Source organism: Manihot esculenta, chromosome 14, assembly GCF_001659605.2.
Source record: "Manihot esculenta cultivar AM560-2 chromosome 14, M.esculenta_v8, whole genome shotgun sequence".
NCBI classification, from domain to species: domain Eukaryota; kingdom Viridiplantae; phylum Streptophyta; class Magnoliopsida; order Malpighiales; family Euphorbiaceae; genus Manihot; species Manihot esculenta.
The window spans coordinates 10,402,478-10,423,214 of NC_035174.2; the positions used below are offsets into that span (position 1 = coordinate 10,402,478).

Here is a 20,737-nt window from a genome sequence, read left to right on the forward strand (position 1 = left end):
CGAAGATGCTGAGCATGGTCCTCTGCATTCCTGGAGTACACCAAGATATCATCAATAAAGACGATCACAAAACGATCCAAGTACTCCCTGAAAACCCTGTTCATGAGATCCATGAATGCTGCAGGGGCGTTAGTCAACCCGAACGGCATCACAAGGAACTCATAATGCCCATATCTGGTTCGGAAAGCAGTCTTGGATACATCTCCTTCCCTGATCTTCAACTGGTGGTATCCGGATCTCAGATCTATTTTAGAAAAACAACCTGCTCCTGCCAGCTGGTCGAATAGATCATCGATCCTGGGTAAAGGATACTTGTTTTTTATAGTGACTTTGTTCAACTGTCTATAGTCGACACAAAGTCTCAGAGGTCCATCCTTCTTTCTGACAAATAATACTGGAGCACCCCAGGGTGAGGTACTCGGGCGGATGAAACCCTTAGCTACCAAATCCTGTAACTGCTCTTTCAACTCTCGCAACTCTGCTGGTGCCATCCTGTAGGGAGGAATAGAGATCGGTCTAGCATTGGGCATCAACTCAATCTCGAACTCTATTTCCCTATCCGGTGGCAGTCCTGGAAGCTCTTCAGGAAACAAATCTGGGAAGTCTCTAACAACTGGTACTGAGGATGGTTCCCTAACCTGACTGTCTAGCTCTCTCACATAAGCTAGGAACCCCTGACACCCCTTCCTTAACATTCTACGAGCCTGGAGGGCTGATATCAAACCCCTAGGTGTCCCTCTCCTGTCTCCTCTGAAGACACACTCTGATCCATCCTGGTCTCTGACACTGACTACCTTGTCTCTACAGTTCAGGGTAGCATCATACGTAGATAACCAATCCATCCCTAGAATGACATCAAAATCTGTCAACTCTAGAACCACCAGGTCAGCTGGAAGGTATCTACTCTCTATGCACACTGGACTGAACCGACAGACTGACTCTGCCAAAGATGGATCACATTTGGGTCCACTGACCCATAGAGGACACTCTAACTCAGACACTATCAGACCCAACCTCTCTGCAGCTCTAGAAGAAATGAAAGAGTGAGAAGCACCGGGGTCCATTAAAGCATACACCTCTGAACACCCAATGATGAGATTACCTGACACCACTGTGTTCGACGTGTCTGCCTCCTGCTGAGTCAGGGTGAAAATCCGTGCTGGGGCTGACGGACCTGCACCTCGGGAACCCATCCCTGATGAAGAGGCTGCTCCTCTTCCTCTTCCTCTGCCACTACTTGGTGGTAGGGCTGCAGCTACTGGCTGTACCACACTGCCCGTACTCATCTGCTGGGATGGTGCAACCAAAGTCGCTTGAGGACATTCCCGTGCATAATGTCCCTCCTGCCCACATCTATAGCAGGCTGTGGATCCCAACTGACAAGCTCCTCTATGCTGTTTGCCGCACCTCTTGCACACTGGAAAATCTGCGCCATAACTGGGGCCACTACTCATTCCCAGACCCGACTTAAGCCTGTTCCAGAACTTGCCTCTCTTTCCTCTGAATTTCTCCCATCTTCTCTTACTTGCACTTGCTGTACTCTGTGAGGAGGAACCTGGTTTAACACCAGAAGACTGTGCCTTGACTACACCTTGACTTATAGCACTAGCCTCCATCTTTCTAGCAGCATCCACAATAGAGTGGAAACTTTCCTTCTCCGCATGAAGAATCAAAGAGAAATACCTGGGATGAAGCCTTGTGGCATATCTCTTTGCCTTCTTCTGATCTGTATCATATGCCTGACCGACATATGGCAACAATTCCAGGAACTTATCTGTATATTCATCAACGCTCATCTCCTCCGTCTGTCGCAACTGCTCAAACTCCACAACCTTTAGTTCCCTAAAACTGTCAGGAAAAGCCCATCCAGCAAATTCGTTGGCGAACTCTTCCCATGTCATACTCTCAAGTCTCGGGTCCACATAGTTCTTGAACCATTCTCTAGCTTTTTTACACTTTAACGTGAACCCTGCCATCTCAATGGCTCTACCATCATCTGCTCCCAACTCACTTGTTATCATTCTGACGGCACTGAGATACTCAAAGGGATCATCTCCTGTATTGAATTTCGGAGCATCCAACTTTAAGTACTCGGTCATCTTCACCTTACTTCCCCCTGACGAACTGGGTTGCTGTGCTTCCACAACAGGGGCTACTGGTTCAGGAGGTGGTGGTGGAGGAACTGATTCCCTCACTTCAGGCTGTACTGGACTTGGATGAACAGGTGGGGGTGGATACATGTGATATGGTGGATAAAAGGAAGGATAGGGCATATATGGTATGTAGGGTGGATATGGGACAAAACTGGAGTAATCCGACGTGCCTCCCATCGGATACTCTGGGCCCTGTGGAAAGGGTGGATAACCAAACCCAGAGGCCTGAACGCCTCCCTGGGACTCCCCCATACCTTCTTCTGACCTTCTTACACCCATGCTTGCATCTCTACTCTGATCCTCTTCCCTCACACCTCTTTCTTCTACTGACCTTCCCCCTCTGCTTACTCCTCTCCTGCTCTCGTCAGAAGACCTTCTAGGGTCTCGTGACGTTCCTTCCCTGCTTGACCTGTGAGATCTTGCCCTTGGCAAGGCAGGTGGACGAGCAGCTGTACCCTCACTTACAGATGGGACTCCAGTCAATCTCGCGGATCGACGAGTTCCTCGCATCTTCACTCTCTGGAAGAAAACAACATCACATAACACATCAGCAACACATCAAAAACATGCACATTGCACATCAACATATAGACAGGACTGACATCCTATCCTAGTGGACATGTTTTTCCTATGGTGCTTGACCTGTTAAACCTCTCTATGAGCCCAACTCTCTCTCTAGAGGTCCGACCATGTGAACCTAGGGCTCTGATACCAATCTGTAACAGCCCGGAAACCGAACTGCCACCGGCACTAGGATCCAGATCGACTTAAGGTCGCCGGGACCCGTAGTAAGCCTGCTATCCTGTCTGTAGACCTGTGAACTCCCATACATGATCATACATTTTCTGTAAAACCATAAAACTTTTCTTTAGTCCAAGGCTTAACCTGTGCATGCACTCTCTCTGTGCTCTACTAATCCCTACTAGAGCTCCTCATGGCTCTAGGCGGATTAAGCTCATAATGTTAAGCCTGGTTTTACTCATACACATACAACAAGAAAGAAACATACATAAACTGATCATGTGACTCCACAAAGGGATTACAAGTCTTATAAATCAAGCACCATTCTATACACTGTCCATATACATTATCTCTGTACAAATACATGTCCACACTAGCTATTACAAAACTCTGTACTCTTCCTGTACCCTGCTGAGTTCTCTCTGATCTCTGAACCTGCACAACTGAAGTTAGGGGAGAGGGATGAGCTACAATAGCCCAGTGAGTAGAATAGGCAAATACAGGTGATAAAACATGCTCTCATGGAATGCAACACAGAATCACATCACCTCGGCCGGACGGATCAAAACTCCCTCTATCTCATCTGGGGTACCTAAGTACCATTTGCCTGGTCCCCGTAGGGCTGTTCCAGGTCTTTATGCCTGGTCCTCGTAAGGCTGTTCCAGGTCTTTCCTCTGAGGGCTAATGAATCCTCACGAAGTCCGTGCCGTCTCACATAAGCAATGTACAAGGAGCCATGCCAAGTACAAGGATAAATGCAATGCATCATCTTTGTGTACACTAATGCACTCACCCTAAAGCATATTCATGATGCATGAAGTATGATAAAATATCAGTTTTCATATTAAAACATTAAGTTAAATTCCACTCACCTGTAGTTCTCTCTGAACTAACTCTGCAGGTTCTGACTCTGGACTCACTGCTGATGTCCCTGATTCCTCTGGTCCGTACCTACACAGGTGGACTCAAATGAGGGACTAAACTCACTCAAGAACATCTCTAAGAAACTCCCCAAAACCCCTCTAACAATCCTCAAACCATCACATAAAACATGCAAAGGAAAGCTGGACAGGGCACTTTCGGCGGCAGGTTCGGCGGCCGAAACCCCACTCCAGAGACGAAACTCATGCATGTTCGGCGGCACATTCGGCGGCCGAAGGTCTCGTCCAGAGACGAAACTCACACACTTTCGGCGGCCGAACGCCCTCTTTCGGCGGCCGAAAGTCCCTTTCTAAACCGAAAGCCTAGCTTTCGGGGGCAACCTTTGGCAGCCGAACTGCCTCCACAACGGGTTCGGCGGCCGAACCTTCCTTCGGCGGCCGAACCTGGTTTTGCCCGAAGGGCAGAACCCTGCTCTGTTTCATGCAAACTTTGCCCAAAAACCTACAAACATGCATAGCAACTACTCCCAACTAGCATATACACATATATATGCACAAAGGGGTCTAAAACTATCCTAAAACCCCAAACAAACATAGCACATAACACTTAATCATGCTAGAACACCACAAATCACCAAAAACCTCACCTAAACCTAAACATGCATACTACCCATACAAACTTCATAAAACCTTTCAAAATCATCAAAGAAGCTCAGGATCTTCACTTACCTCTTACACAACGTGAGGATGAAGGATCCTAACGTGGAGATATGAAGAAAAGCTCTTCCAAAGCTCCAAGCTTCAAAACTTGGTTCTTTTGCTCAAAACCTTCATAAATCACCAAAACTCTTAAAACTCTTGAAAGATTTGTTGAAAATCATGGAAAACAGGAAAGTCAACGTAGGAGAGGCTGGAACTCACCTCTGGCTGCAAGTGGAGGAGAAATAACCTCCTTCCACCGACCCTTGGCCCTTTTATAGGTGGCTGGCCAGACCACCTTCGGCAGCCGAACGTGAAGCCGCAACCATGCAATGTTCGGCGGCCGAAAGTGACCTTCGGCGGCCGAACCTTTGCATTTCTCCCTTGTTGCTTTTCTTTCAAAACTCAAGTCTTTTACCACTTCAAAACATGAAAACAAATGAAAAGACTTTAGAAAACATATGCATTACCCTTCTCGAGGGTTCCGACACCCGAGATTCCACCGGACTATAGGAATTCCGATGCCGGACTCGAGCCGGGTATTACAGAGCTAGATTTTCTCCCATCTCCAAGTTAGGGATTGCACCAACTCTCGATCTTCAAGAGGTAAGTGCATATCCTTGTCTTCTGGCATGTTTTAAGTAAGTTTTAAGTAAGTTTTAAGGAGTTTTAAGGGTGTTGATGCATGGGATAGAGTAGATGTGCATGTTAAGGTTTATGTGGGTTTTATGCTCATTGTATGTTTATGTGATGTTTGTGTTGAGGTTTAAGTTAGTTTATGCCCTATATGCATGAGGGAGTGTGTATGTATGTTTGGGAGAGAGCATGTGAGGTTTTGGGTTGTTTTGGAAGGTTTGGAGGCTGTTTGTGCATGAGGAGGCTGAGTTCTACTATTCTGGAAGAGCTCAGGTTCGACTGCCGAAGGGACTTTCGGCCGCCAAACCTGCCTGTGGAGCCAAGCTTTTGGCTGCCAAACCCTGCCTCCGAAAGTTGGACTTTCGGCTCTGGAGGGGAGTTTCGGCAGCCGAAAGTGCCGCCGAACATGCATGAGTTTCGTCTCTGGAAGGGACTTTCAGCCGCCGAACCTGCCGCTGAAAGTGCCTTGTCCAGCCTTCATTTGCATGATTTCTATGATTGTTTTAAGATGTTTTAGGAAGTTTTTGGAGAGTTGTTTAGAGTCTTGTTAGAGTGTGTTTTGTCCCTCATTTGAGTCCACCTGTGTAGGATCGGACCTGAGGAACCGAGGAGACCAACAGTGTTAGCTGTTACAGAGTCAGTCTAGCGTCTGTCAGAGGTGAGTAGAACTAACTAATCAAATGTTTTAAGCATGTTCACGCATCATGAATACCATGTATATGTATTAGGCTGTTGCATTAGATTTCACGAAGATGTTGCATTGTATAATTTGCTGTTGATGTGGATGGACCAAAGCGACCCCAATAGCCCTAGATATGATATATTACAGAAGTCCTGAGGAGCTCCTTCGAGGGCCGGACACAGACAAAGGGAGTTTCGGTGGTCATGTCCATCCGTGATGTGAAATGTTTGTGATGTGACGCATTCCATGATAGCATATGATTTATTAAACTGTTTTTCCCTGTTCTGCTCACTGGGCTTTTTAGCTCACCCCTCTCCCTAACCCCCAGGTTTGCAGGTCTGAGGTAGTGCGGGAAGTCGGCAAGGATTAATGTTATGTTTATGTAATAGATTAGCATGTTAGCGTGGACATGTAATGTAAATTGATATAATGTATTGTAAGATAATGTAAACTAATGAAATGTAGCGTATGGTACAGTTATGTTTATGAATTAGTATTGTGCTTGGCCCTAAGATTTGGTTAATCACTTTTTGTACATGATGTATGTTATGTTTTATTGTTGAGATGAGAAACCAGGCTTGACATATGAAATGTGGACCACACTAGGGCATTTGATGAGGGCTCTGGTGTGGGTTATATGTTTATAGTATGTTGTATGTTCAGGTCAAGCTTGGTATAGTAAATGTTTTAAAGTTTTTTTTATGGAATGTTTGATCATGTATGGGATTATACCAGTTGTACAGGATGTATGTTAGGCTTGCTACGGGTTCCGGCGGCCTTAAGCCGATCTGGATCCTAGCGCAGGTAGCGGTCCGGTTTCCGGATCGTTACAACCATAATTTTCGTGCACAGATCATTAGAAAGGTTTTTCGAACCTTATCTTGAAATTTCAAAATTTACAGTAAAAATTTAAAAAAATTATCATTAGACTATAAATCTCTCACTCCCCTAACCTTCAAACTTTCTTGGACACATGACACTTTCATCTTCATGACATTAAGGATATCTAGTATCCACGTCCACACCCTTTTGCCTTAAGTTATCTTTATAGGCAATATATTTCTATAAGCTCTCCAGCAGAAATCCTTTACTTTTGAAGGGACCAAAACATTTCACAAATTAGTCTACAGCTCACCCTCTACGTTAAGAAATGATCTTTCTAATAAGTCCATATACATAAAGTATGCGGATTTCACCATATAAACACCTATTTTATCAAAGTGCCACAAAAATGAATCTTTTTTATTGGTAATACTAATAGGAATACTAATAATAGCCATGATATCTCCTTTAAAAAAAAACTCAATTAAAAAGAGCAATGTTTCAAATCCTCCTATTACCGTCAAAAAAATCACAAATACGCAAATATAATTTAATAAAATTAGAGTCATCATCTGTATATCCTCCTTAGAAATCCATGAAACTGAAACTATTAAAATATTTTCTCTATTATTCATTATCCATCATCCCCTTGTATCCTTTGAATATTATAATATTTTAATATTTCTTTCTATAAATAATAATTGTGCAATCGCGTGTCAATTTAACAAGGTTTTATCATAATAAAATAATTTATATTGACTAATAATTCTTTAACATGGAAAGAATTTAATTTGTGTCATAAATTTTGATTGCTAAAAAAATATTTGACAGATTTTTATTGAAATTTTTATATATAAATTTGATAATATATTTTAGGGAGATTTATAATTTAGTCCCTGGATATTGCCATTATTAACAAGTCAGTCCCTGTATTTTTATAAATTTATTAAAACGTCCTTATATTTTCTTTCCGTCCTTTTTTCCGTTAAAATTAGATAAAGGAGGAGAGAGAAAATTTTTAAAATCCAATTTTACCCTCAAATAAAACCTCTTATTTACTCATTGAATATTGACATTATTAACAAGTCAATTCCTACATTTTCAGAAATCTATTAAAACGTCCTTATCTTTTCTCACATCTATTAAAATGTCTTTATTGTTTTTTTTTGTCAACAAAATAGTCCCTCCTCCTTCTCTTCCTCCTCCTCCTCCTCCTCCAAAAAGAAGAAGAAGAAGATGATGATGATGATGAAGAAGAAGAAGGAGAAGGAGAAGAAGAAGAAGAAGAAGAAGAAGAAGAAGAAGAAGAAGGAGGAGGAGGAGGAGGAGGAGGAGAAGGAGAAGAAGAAGAAGAAAAAGAAGAAGAAGAAGAAAAAGAAAAAGAAGAAGAAGAAGAAGAAGAAGAAGGAGGAGGAGAAAAAAAAGAAGAAGAAGAAGGAGGAGAAGGAGAAGAAGAAAAAGAAGGAGGAGGAGGAGAGGGAGAAGAAGAAGAAGAAAAAGAAGAAAAAAAAAGAAGAACAAGAAAAAGAAGAAGAAGAAGTAGGAGCAGAAGAAAAAGAAGAAAAAAAAAGCAGAAGCAGAAGAAACAAAAAGAATTGATAAAGAAGAAAAGGAAGGAGGAGGAGGAGGAGAAGAAATGAGGGTAATTTGGTATTTTACTATATTTTTAACGGTAAAAATAGGCAGAAGGACTATTTCGTTGACAAAGAGAAAAGATAATAACGTTTTAATAGATTTTTAAAAATATAAAGACTGACTTATTAATAATGGCAATACTCAGAAACTAAATTATAAATCTCCTTATATTTTATTTTCAAATTAAAATTAGTTATTGTCTAAATCAGAATTATATGTACCGTACTGGTCACGTTTTTGCCTAACCGGGTCGTCATCATTCAGCACCTAACTCTTTCTTTCTCTGACTTCAGATAACGATACAAGCAAAATTTAACCGCCCACCTCATGGAACAAGGTGAGTCATGCTCTCTCTCCTCTTCACATCGCCTACAGCTACTTTCCTCTGTTCTATCTCCAAAACACTCTCTATCAAGAGCACCTTAACAAGAACTCTTCCATTTTTCACTGCCTCAATCACCACCATGTCTGTAAACCTTCAATCCCATGCCTTTGCTGGCAACCCTCTAAGATCTAAAACCCTCAAACCGACTGATCCTTTGTCCCCTACCTTAGCCCTTGAAACTCTAAAGACTCAACTTTTGGACAATACCCACCAATTATCGTCCATTAATTTCAGGGTTTTACCCTTTAGGAAGGGCAGGCCGCTTGCCTCTTCCAGTGGTGATGGTGATTTAGTGCCAAATTGGCACCTGCGTTGGATCAGTTTGGCTGATTTTAGAAGTTTTTTGGCTAGTTCTAGGGTTGAATTGAGTGGAGAGAGTTTGGTTTATCTGGGTTCAAGGTCTGAGGAGGATGTGGTTTACTGGGCAGTTGATGTTTCTGAGGAGAATAACTTGATCAATGTACTTGGTAGCAAGCGATTTTGTTTCGTTGAATTGAGGACGCTTATGGTGGCTACTGATTGGACTGATGAGCGGGCCATGGGGGATTTGGCTATTGCTGGTCATGTAAGTTGTTTTGGTTATTTAATTAGAATTATAATTCATTTAGATTCTGATAATTTACGTCTTCGTTGTGGTGCATCTCTTTTGATTAATTAGGATTCTAAGACCTCATTTTTTTTATCAGATAGGTAGAGTTTAGGGTGAGAGTGAATTTTTGGTCCAGCTCGAGATTGGATTTTATAGTAACATGAATATGCATTTTTTGAGTTTTATAGTCGTTCATTCAGCAAGGCAGAGATTAAAGTGCATGCATTTTTTTTTCCAAAGCTAGAGATTAAAATCTAAAGTTTACTTTTTAGAATATAAGCTTTTGCATCTTTTACCCGAGGCATGTTTAATGGGGTTAGCATAGTTGGTGCAATTTGAGTGGTTATTACTGGTGGATTCCTGGACTGGAACCAGGTCTTTTACCAAATAAGTGTGCACCCTCGCACACGCAGAAAAAGAGAGATAGAGATAGAGAAGGGGAGGGGGAGGGGGAGGGGGGGTGGTTGGGGAGAGAGGTTGATGATTGAATGTCTGATGGTGCTGCATCTGATGGTTGAATGTTAGTTGCTGTATTTGTCTGCAGATATATAGTAGCCTGTAATGGTCTCCATTGTTTGCCTTTCAATATGCTCCTCCCACTCCCCCCTTTCTGAATTTTAGGTTCCAAAGTTCTCTTTCTTTACCCTTTTTTTTTTTTTTCAATTTTCTTTACTCTTATAATGAATTTTAACCAAGGAATCCAGCGACAGATAGGATTCTGGCATCGTTTAAGATAGACATGGCAATAAGATACAATTCCTCTATTATATGCGCTACACAAATTATAAATGTTCAAACATGCTATTCATTTTTGTCTTAAAAACATATAAAAGAACTTTCTCCTCTAAGATTGTTGTTTTGTTTATTGATTTCAAACATTTGGAATGTTGGGAGTTTAGTTGCCACGGGGACTCAAAAGGAGCAAAATCTATATGCTATAGGGGAGAAGAGCAAGGATTGGTGTAGCCTAATAATTAGCTTTGTCACTTGTAAGGAAATGCGCAACCCAGTGTAGAATTTGACTTATAACCTATCCCAGTTCCTTTTTTTGGTTTAAATATTGCAGTTGCACAAATCAATGTCTATAATTCAGTCTTTTGAAGTCTAGATTGCTAAAGTCAACTGTATGACTTTTTCCTTATATTTCTTTAAAATGATACATTATCATCATACTTTTCTCATTTTTCCCTTTATATTAATACTTATAAAAGTTTGAGGTTTTCACCAAGGCCTCCAGGATTGAGATCATTAATAACAAGACAATTTACGCATCATTGTATCCTTTTTCAGTGCATCATACAAGCATTTTGCTTATAAGGATTTTGGAAGATCATTGTAGGTGACACAAATTTTGAGCAGGTAATTAGGTGTAATGGATTGATAATCTACTTTGGAAAGGTTTAGTTTTATTATTCACTTAATTGTTTCTTCTTGGGTTTACATATGGTAACCTTCTCATTGATGAATTTATGGTTTTCTTCCCATTATTTTTCCTCACTCTTGTATTAGTGAAAATTTTGCTAATCACATTGGATCTTTGTCTGGTAATGTATTCCTATTCAATTAGTGCATATGTTATGCCACTTGATTCGTTAAGATTTGTATATATATTATTTGCTTTTCTTTTGCTTAGGCTAGGGCATTGCTAGAATGGCATAACTTAGCACGTTTTTGCGGACACTGTGGAGCAAAAGCAGTCCCTGCAGAAGCTGGTAGGCGGAAGCAGTGCTCTAATGAACTATGCAAAAAGACAATTTACCCCCGTGTTGATCCGGTAGAGCATCGTTTATGCCTCTTTGCTGCATCTTTAGTTTGAAATTCTTAGATGGTTGATGCTTTGGTTTCCACATTGCTTTCTTGACCCCATGTTTTGTTGCAACAAGGTGGTGATCATGTTGGTTATTGATAGAAAAAATGACTGTGTCCTTCTAAGCAGACAGTCAAGATTTGTTCCTCGGATGTGGAGTTGCTTAGCTGGTTTCATAGAGGTATGAACCTAGGCCACCTTCAATTTTATCTAAAATTTGAATCATCCCTTAGTGTGAGGCTGTCAAAGTGCTTGTGTAACTACCCAGTAACGCTTTGTGATTTTTTCACAAATGATAAGTTACCTATTATTTTTTCTCTCAATTATTTTGTTTTTTAAATTATTTCTATTGTCCTTAGCCAGGAGAAAGCTTAGAAGAGGCAGTTAGGAGAGAAACATGGGAGGAGACTGGTATCGAGGTGGGGGAAGTTGTCTATCATAGTTCCCAGCCGTGGCCAGGTACTGTTCCATCCATCTCATATTTGGGCGTAAAAATGGCCATTTGTTTGTATTACTTGATAGAGTAGCGAATCACAACAGATAAAATAGGATGATCAATCAGAATTAGAAGCGAAACAGAGAATTGAAAGGGAAGCGCAAAAGATTCTTTTGATAATTCTGAATTGAGTAATTGAATTTCAAGGACCTCCTCATAAGACCAAAGAAAGGAAATAATTGATAGGCATAGCAGATACAAATCGACCAACCCTAAGCTGCAACAGCTGGAAATTCCATTAATCGTCCAAGCATCCTTTCTTGGAGAAACTTTTCAGTTTCCCCTCATCTTCCCTGGCTATTTATATGCATCTGCTGCACCCACAGGTCCATGTGGCTGCCTCCCTGTGAGTATAGGTAAGTAATTGTTGCTTAGCTGGATAACTACCTTTTCTTCTTCTATTACTTTCTTAGGCCTTCTAGAATATTAATAAATCATCCAGCCTTGAGCATTTCTTTTCATCCTTCCATCAGCCCACTTGACTTTCATTATCCCTATCAACACTTAGTTCCGATTGTAGCAATAGTTTAAAGAATCAATAAAATAATTATCTTTCCATGATCGTTTAAAATCAGCTTGTCTTTGCCAGCTCTATATTAAGTAGTGGCTGTTTCATTTTGTGTTGTTCCACTGATTTATAGGGCCATGTTGCTTATTCTTTCGCAAATTGCAATTATGCCCTTCTTTACCCATTCAATTTCTTTCTGTGTTCTTGCATGTCCTTAAAATATATTATTTTGCATCATTTCATTGTTCACCTGTGTGGTAATAGTATTCAATCCATTTTTGGCTTTCATGTAAACTTTCTGCGTTTTGCACCCAATTGTTCTTTTTATGTATTCCACGTGAATTCAGCAATTTATGTTATTGTTGCTTGTTCTCTTGTTAGTTTTTATTTAATGTTTATTGATGTCTTCATTGTTGTCAAAACTGGAGTGGATTGGTTGGCTGGTCGGACCAGATTAACTGGGAACTGGACCACTAGCTGGTCCATTCTAGTTAAGAAATTTGCTTTCTTAAAGAACCATATACTAAGCACGAAATTGAGTAGCAACCATTGAACCAGTCAACCAGGGCACGGCTTAATGGTCATAATTGGCACTGAAGACAGTTGCCATGTAAAATTGGGATCTTAGCTTGCATGAGAGTCAAACCCTTGACAATATCAAACGAAGCTGAAAGTTTCTGAAGAATTTTGACTTGATTACTAGTGATATCAATAATCTGTTATTCCCTTCATTTCACCAAGATATTTGTAATTATTTTTCATATTTTTAAAATAATAACTAGTCATGTTAAAATAATAAAATTTTGGGTTGGATACTTTTTATATCCTTGAGTTATGCATTATGACTCTTTATTTTTAAAACTCAATTATTTGGTCCTTGTATTTTGATTTTGTCCAATTAGATGCCTCTTTATCTAATTTTCTATTAATTTTCTTACAAATGGGCAAGATACACTTAATATATAATATTTTTAATCCTTGGGTTATATCAAAATTAACATTTATATCCCTGATTGCTTGAAAAATTAGTACTTAGTCCTTGTATTTTAACTTTATTAAATTGAATAAATTAATGTTTTTCGGAGGGATTTCAATTTGACGAAGTCAAAATATATGGATTAAAATATTGAGATTTAAAAATAGAGAGACCTCACAAGTTTTTGTCCGCAGATCGTTTGTGAAAATGCTCTAGTTGACGCTAAAGGATTAGCATTACAAAAGTCGGTCTAACTCTGCAACAAGTTCGCCAACTAAGTCATATTTGATATTACCCAACTCCAAAATAGTCACTCATGAGTTTTATGCGCAAATCATTTGTAAAAATGCTTCAAATGGTAATGAATGTTTATACTTAAAAAAGTGGATAATGGAACTCCGGAACAAATTTTTTCAATTAAGCTCATATTTGGTATTTCACAACTCATGGAACAAGTTTTTCAATTAAGCTCATATTTGGTATTCCACAACTCATGGAACAAGTTTTATGTGTAAATAATTTGTGAAAATGCTCCAAATACTGAAAAAATTGGTTCAGGTGCTTCGAAAAAAGTTTATCAACTGAGTTCATATTTGATATTTTTCAACTAAAAAGGATCCAGAAATGTTTATAGGGAAACAATTTGTGAAAATGTTCCAAATAAAGATGAAAATTTGTTTTATAAAAGTGGGTCTCGGAATTCTGAAATAAGTTTGTCGACTAATTTCATATTTGATATTATTCAATATCATTTGTGAAAATGATAAAAATGACGAAAAAGTTTACCTTTATAAGAGTGTATTCTGGAGCTCCAAAATAAGGTTGCCAACTGAGGATGCTTCAAATGACAATAAAAGTTTACTTTTTCAGAAGTAGGTCTTGAGCTCGGAATAAGTTTGCCAACTGAATACTATATGTGTTAATTTTGATATAACTTAAGGAATAAAAGTAATTTGCCCTAAATTTTTTGTTGTTTTTCCTAGTATATTCTTATTATTCTCCACTTCTATTGATTTGTCGCTTAATTATGCTTAGAACTAATAAATTTTTGTTTGCAAATATGTATTAAATCGGGATATATTAGAAAGCTAATAAAAAAATTACCATCTCAAAGAAGAAAACAGTCTATAATAACAAGAAAATAATCTTATCTTTGTGGACAGTGGGATCACGGGAGTACGTTAGCATATTAACTTGAATTATTTAATTACCTATCTTATTATTTTTTGAAGCATATAAATTTTCTCTTATTTATTCTACTATAAAAATTTAATATCCTAAAATTTATTTTTCATTGATATTAATTAATTATTATGAGAATTTTATTCTAAGTATTTCTTTTTTAACTGAATGTTGCTATTTAAAATCTAAAAAACCAATAAAAAATTTCAAGCTATTTTTTAAGAAGAAATTACATATTGAAATTTATTTTAGTAATTATTTGTAAGATATGTCAAACTACTGATTTCAATAGTGTATGCTGTTATTTTCAAAGAGATTGTTAATGTTGTTATATATATTTAATTATTACTTAATAATATATTATACAGATTAACATTAATTTGATCCAGTTAAAACCTTAAACTATGATCCTTTGCCTTCACTATTTCAACTAGTCAGCTGAACCTGAAAACCTTGCTTGTATCTACTATTACCTTAAAGATAGTTGATCAATTTTCCTTTTCTTTTTCCTCTCATGGGGTGGAGTGCAGGAATTATTGTTTAGCAGGTGAAATAATGCTGCTGCATTTCATCACTGAAATATTTCGTATTTATGCAAACTTCTATAGTGCATGTAGTCAATTTTTATTTGTTGATTTAATATGTTGATTGTTGCTAATTATTGTACTCTTTATTTGATTTCTTTAGTTGGCCCAAATAGCATGCCATGCCAGCTCATGGTGGGTTTCTTTGCGTATGCAAAATCACTTGAAATAAATGTAGACAAGGCAGAGTTGGAAGGTACTTGAAAATGCTGAACCTCGTTAATTGTTTTGATCACTTGTTTGAACTTTACCTTTCTTTTATGTTAATCTCTTACTACTTTTTAGCTAGAGGTCATTCTCCTCTATTTTATCTCCTTTATTATTGAGAGAATGGATGTGATGAATATTTATAGGGCCTTGGGCATAATTGCTGTATCATGAGTTGAAATAAATCATGCTTGAACCTAGAAAAGCAAACTGTGGAGCAGTAATGTTCTAAGTGTAGTGAATATTTTCCTCTAGATGGTTATGGGCATACAATGCACACAACTTGGATGTGGATAGGCTGAAGCTTTGGACACCTGATATGGGAAAGGGGGGAAAGGAAGGGACAACAATAACAATGACAATTAAATAAATGTGTTCACTATTAAAAGGACTCGAATGAAACCGGAATTATGGAACATCTCAAAATTGTCAAAATAGTTGTGCATCCTGTCATATAGAAAAGAAGTGAGGAGGGAATGTGTTTTTTTATTAAAATGCTGTTTCCGTTCACTTAACCCAAAATCTCTCTCAGTTGTTCTTAGAATAATTTACTTTAGTTCCAAGCTCGCTGATCCCTTTTTCATTTTAACTGCTAAATTGAATGGAAAATGCATGCCATACAGTTAATCTTGTAGGTTCTTGTTCCTGCCTTTATTAGAAGTAAAATTCCTGATAAGAGGTGTTTGCTCTGTATTAGTAAATGAGAAAAAGGGAACTTGCTGCATTCTACCCCGAGTACAATTAAGACCCCCTGAGAAAAGTCCAACTTTATGTAATTGCACATGTTAAAGAATCTGATCAGAATTCTTGATAACAATAACTATACCTTAATTCCCAAAAAAAAAGGTTATATTCCTTTGCATTTTGTTTTGGGCTGCTGGAAGTTACAAACGTGGATATCTCAGGTTTAGGATTCAATTTTTACATTTACCTTCTCATTATTCACTGAAAATCACTTTCTGTCTTCAATTTTATTTATTTATTTTTTTAAAGTTCTATTTACCCTTCAACTTCCAAATTGTGGAATAACTTATAATAGGAGTATGATATTCACTCGCTCTCTGATCAAAGGGGTTAAGTTATTCTACAATTAAAAGTTGAAGACGAGATATGTGTACACTCCACAATGCTTGGATTAAGTCGTTCACAATTTGAATGTTGAAGGTAAAAATGATGAAGACAAAGTTGAGAGCCTAAAATGATCAAGGAGACGAGTAAATTATGCATTTTTTGTGCAAATTATTCTATTAGCTGATACTTGTGGACTAAATCGCTAAAGCTAGCACGGATATGGAAGAACTATTTTGCTTTAGGTCTGGCGGAGGCGTGAAAAGCTGACATTATTGAATTCTCTATTTGTGTAGATGCTGCCTGGCACAGCAGAGAAGATGTCCAAAAAGCATTGATGGTTGCAGAATATAAGAAGGCACAAAGAACAGCAGCTGCAAAGGTTGATCAGATGTGCAAGGGTGTCGAGAAAGGGCAGAATTTGTCAGCAGATTTTAATGTAGAAAGTGGGGAGCTTGCTCCAATGTTTTTTCCTGGCCCCTTCGCAATTGCTCACCACCTAATCTCCTCTTGGGTTAATCAATCTTCAACGATTGGAGTTGAAGCTCTATGGAAACAACCAAGTAGTTCTCTGTCTAATTTGTAGTCGTCATGCTTCTAAATGAAACTTTTGCTCAGAATATATTCAAGCTTGAACATTCTTCACCTTCTGTTATTTACAGAGCATTTAAATTGTTATGTGACTGGATTAATGTCCACATGAATTGTTTTCTTCAATTTGAAGTGCTTCTCAACCACAACCAAAACCTTGTCAGATGTGATCATTTGAGTAAGATGGAAACAAATTTTAAAACTAAAATGGAATTGCAGATTTAACATTTCTTTTTATTGAACGTACGGTTTTCTTCACTTGGTATAGTACATGAGCAAACCATCTTCGACGAATGGTTTCTGCAGATTTTTATTCAGGCTATCAGATAATCAATAGCATCACGGAAAATTCACAAAAATTTAATGAAATCTTACAGAATGTGCTGAAACAAGCAAATGGCATCAAGACTCGAAAACTAAAAGCAGAAAATTTGAATAGAATCGCTATTTGCAAAATACTGCTGGTGATTGTGCAGGAAATTCCAGGAGCTATTTACACCTCATATCAGTAGACAATGATGATGATCACTGATCAGAGTTTCCCTTGAATATTATTCTCATATACCTTTCTTTAATTCTTAGCCCATCTTACGGCTGACCTGGCCAATGCATCCATGGGATCTATACATTTTTTCAGAAGAGGCTCATCGTAAGGCAGGAGACCCTGAAGTTCATCAGAAGCAAGGATTACTTTGTTCACTGCCCTCATCAAAAGAATTTGGATTGCTACTCTTAAGAGATTTCTTGCCCCTTCCATGTCCCTTCTACTCACCGCTTCAATTGCAGGGATTAGAATGTGATCCATGGTTGCCTTGTCTGGCAACACAACCTCAAAGCCCTGCACATTCTAACAATAAGAGAAAATACAAAGAAGCTAAAATTTTTGAAACAAGAAAAGCAGTTCCCGAATGTACCTGATTCTGCAGTTTTTCCTGATAAAAACCGGCAGTTAAAGTTGAATTTGAAGCAAGCATCCCAATTCTCACATCACTCCCAGCTTCAAGTGGCTTCAACTTAGCTTCCTTGAGCTCACTAGCAACACAATCACCAACATGAAAAAATGGCAGCATACAGCCCTCAGATATCTCATCATACCACGCATGTGAAACATGGCATGGCATCACCAGGCAACGAGCACCAGACTGCTCAAGAAATTTCATTTTACACTGCAAATTCTCAATGAGCAAGCCAACATTTGATTCAATTTCTGCATTTCTGCTGCTAAATGAATGTGATGGGACCACCCTAGTTATTGAAGGATCGCTGCACACAACAAAAGGAATGCATTCCTCTCCATCTCTTGAGCTCCACCAGACAAGCTTTTCCAGGAAAATAAGAGTAGATAGAACAGATGCACCTCCAATGATTCCCACTGTATTTGCCTGTTTCAGCAGGGAATTGGGGTTCTGATATCTTTTTGGAGCAGTACCTGAAAGTGAAATCTTCTTGGATTTTGATGAACTTCTACTCTCATCAATTTGAACAAAAACTGAGAAAAAGTGAACAGATACAGACAGATCTGTTCTTGCTCTATAATGACTCCTATTCTTATGTATATTACCTACAAGAAATGGTGAATAATTTAATTTATGAAATGAGAATGCCATTCCTCCATCAAACGTCCTTAAACCCAAACCAGTTTCTTTTCTCCAAGATCTGCTATGGTGGAGACAAAACATTCCTACACCATAAGACTGGAAAGAACCTTTCAACCCCAGAACTCAAACTCACAATTTATCATAAACTAACCCATTTGTAGGCTAGTTTCAAGTTTTACAGTTGCAGAATAAAAAACCCACATGTTCAACTTTAACCCATGATTTAAACAAGAAAAAACCCAACAAGCGTGTTTTTATCGTAAGCATGAACAAGGGTTATGTCAAGTACAAGATTCTTCAACTATGGACAGCCATTTCAAGAACGCATTAATGATATCGAATGATCAATCATGAGAAGGTATAGGGAATCAACATGGTTTTCAATACACCTGCATCATCATCAATCATTCAAAATACAGATAACATAAAAAAAAAAAATGATATTCGCAGATCCATATAAAGACAAGGCTTCTATTGCCTATCTCTCCATTATTTTTATTTTCTATCCCTGTCTGACAAATATGAATAAGGAATTCTAGCAGGATCCAAATATAAGAAGCAATGCCATTTAGCCAATAAATACAGCTATTGTGTCCTGGTGAGCAGTAAAGTGCAAGAAATAACCATCAGAAGAAACACACCTGGCCTGTCATGGCAGTAAACCGAGGTTAAATTTTGGAGCAGTTTGAAATTTCACATCTATCTTTTCCATGAACAAGGAGACAACAACATCAATTGATGGATTATACTTTTGTCCTTGCATTAGGCTAGTGGTGGGTACTAAAAATAATTGACAAGAAATGTCTGAGAGAGAGACAGGAGTTCAGTAGAACCATGACACGCAAGGGCTCTTGGCAATTATAGGCTTAAATTGTCCACCTCAATCTTAATCAAATTGCAATTACTTTCAGAATTTACTAATTACTATCTCCATGAGAGCTTCAGTTCCTCTCACTGTCAATCCTTGTACAAAGTGGCTTGGGAGTTGGGATTTCTAGTTTCTTCTATTTCTAACGGGATCTGTTTTCTTGGCTATGGTTCTTTGTGGGATTTTACACAGAAAAGTTAAATTTTCAACTAACAAGCTAGTTTTGAGGTCCCATGACTGTCTGTGAGACAGCATACCGTTCCTGGAGAAATATTAACACTTTTCATATTCATATTTCAAATAAATAAGCTCAACCCAGGACTCCAATTCTTCCTGGGTCACAAACTCACATGGAGAAATGTCAAGTTTTCAAGCAATTTTACTCAATTTTAATAATTTCTCAGAATAAACATGGAGTTAGGGTGACTTTTGCTGCTTACCCTGGGGGACACTTGAGGAATAAGTTTGTGCTTATATGTGAACCATGTCAAAGCTTGGGAATGGAAAATGGGTAAGGAATAGTCTAGGGAGATCTCTGCACCAACATGATTGAAGCTTACTTTACAGCAGACAAAAAAAAAATTTTTACTTTACCTCCTGACTGGATATTCTTAATTTCTATTTTTTTTAATTATTTTTTACCTTAATTTTTATTACTAGTTTTTTTTAGTGAAAATTAGGGATTGGACGAATAGAATCGGAACTTATCATCAAACTAAATCGCGAGTGTAATTTTTATTATCGTTATAATTTGTTTTAACTCATATAATAGTTTTATAATGTAATTTTTTACCAAAACGAAAAAAACGATTGCTAGCTCCACCATCATATCAAATTATGCTTAATGATATAACATTATTGTCCTAATTCATGATTTTTTAGTTGATTTTAGTGCTTCTCCATTATTCCAATGTCTGAATGAGAACTTGGAGGAATAACGTTAGGTTAAAGTACATCATTATATCCCTATACTAACGCGACTCTATTGAAAATCTAAAATAAAATATTAAGGTTCAAATTTATAAAAATTATAATAATTAAATATAAATTAATGATATTATTGATTATTTTTTAAAAAATTAATTACTTACATTATTTATTACACTATAAATTTTACTAATTATATTATTAATTTTTATAAATGGACAAAATTTTACAAAAATTTTATAGGTCAATTAGTAAAATTTTGAATGTATTTTATTTTTTTATAAATTATTAATAATATATTCAATATATATTTAATTATTATAAGTTTTATAAATTTAAATATTTGATAGATTACTGATTTAATTTAAAAGTTTAATATGATATAAGGGTGTGAGTATGTATTTCGGTGCTACAGAAAAATCAATCATCAAAATGTGTTTTGAACATATAAATTAAATATGAATAAGTTAAACGAATTATAAAATAAAGGGAAATTTATATTTTAGTTCCTTACTGTGGATATTATTAACAAATCAGTTTCTGTATTTTCAGAAATCTATTAAAAACGTTCTTAACTTTTTTCTCATTCAATAAAATAGTTATTATATTATCTTTTCCGTTAAAAATAGATAAATAATAAGAGAAAATTTTTAGAATTCAATTTTATTTTCAAATAAAACTCCTTATTTAGTTCTTCAATAT

General features: G+C 37.4%; 2 protein-coding genes across 3 annotated transcripts; one reads left to right on the top strand and one right to left on the bottom strand.

Annotated features, from left to right (window-relative positions):
* Nucleotides 1-8,518: 8,518 nt before the first annotated feature.
* LOC110630969 (nudix hydrolase 19, chloroplastic) lies at nt 8,519-16,696 on the top strand. Of its 2 annotated transcripts, none has more exons than XM_043950145.1 (6): nt 8,519-9,199; nt 10,857-10,997; nt 11,107-11,211; nt 11,390-11,489; nt 14,880-14,972; nt 16,148-16,341. In XM_043950145.1, the coding sequence occupies exons 1-6, from the start codon at nt 8,594-8,596 to the stop codon at nt 16,183-16,185; spliced, it is 1,083 nt and encodes a 360-aa protein (XP_043806080.1). In that variant the 5' UTR covers nt 8,519-8,593; the 3' UTR covers nt 16,186-16,341. The 2 variants fall into 2 exon arrangements, with proteins under 2 accessions (XP_043806080.1, XP_021634327.1); XM_021778635.2 differs by lacking the exon at nt 16,148-16,341 and adding an exon at nt 16,348-16,696 and having other exon boundaries at nt 8,525-9,199.
* Nucleotides 16,697-16,855: 159 nt separating this feature from the next.
* On the bottom strand, nt 16,856-18,781 carry LOC110630970 (aspartate racemase). Its single transcript, XM_021778636.2, has 2 exons — nt 17,557-18,781; nt 16,856-17,480 (listed from the first exon to the last, which is right to left on the bottom strand). Exons 1-2 carry the CDS (start codon nt 18,319-18,321, stop codon nt 17,214-17,216), a joined length of 1,032 nt encoding a protein of 343 aa, XP_021634328.1. The 5' UTR covers nt 18,322-18,781; the 3' UTR covers nt 16,856-17,213.
* Between the last annotated feature and the right edge of the window lie 1,956 nt (nt 18,782-20,737).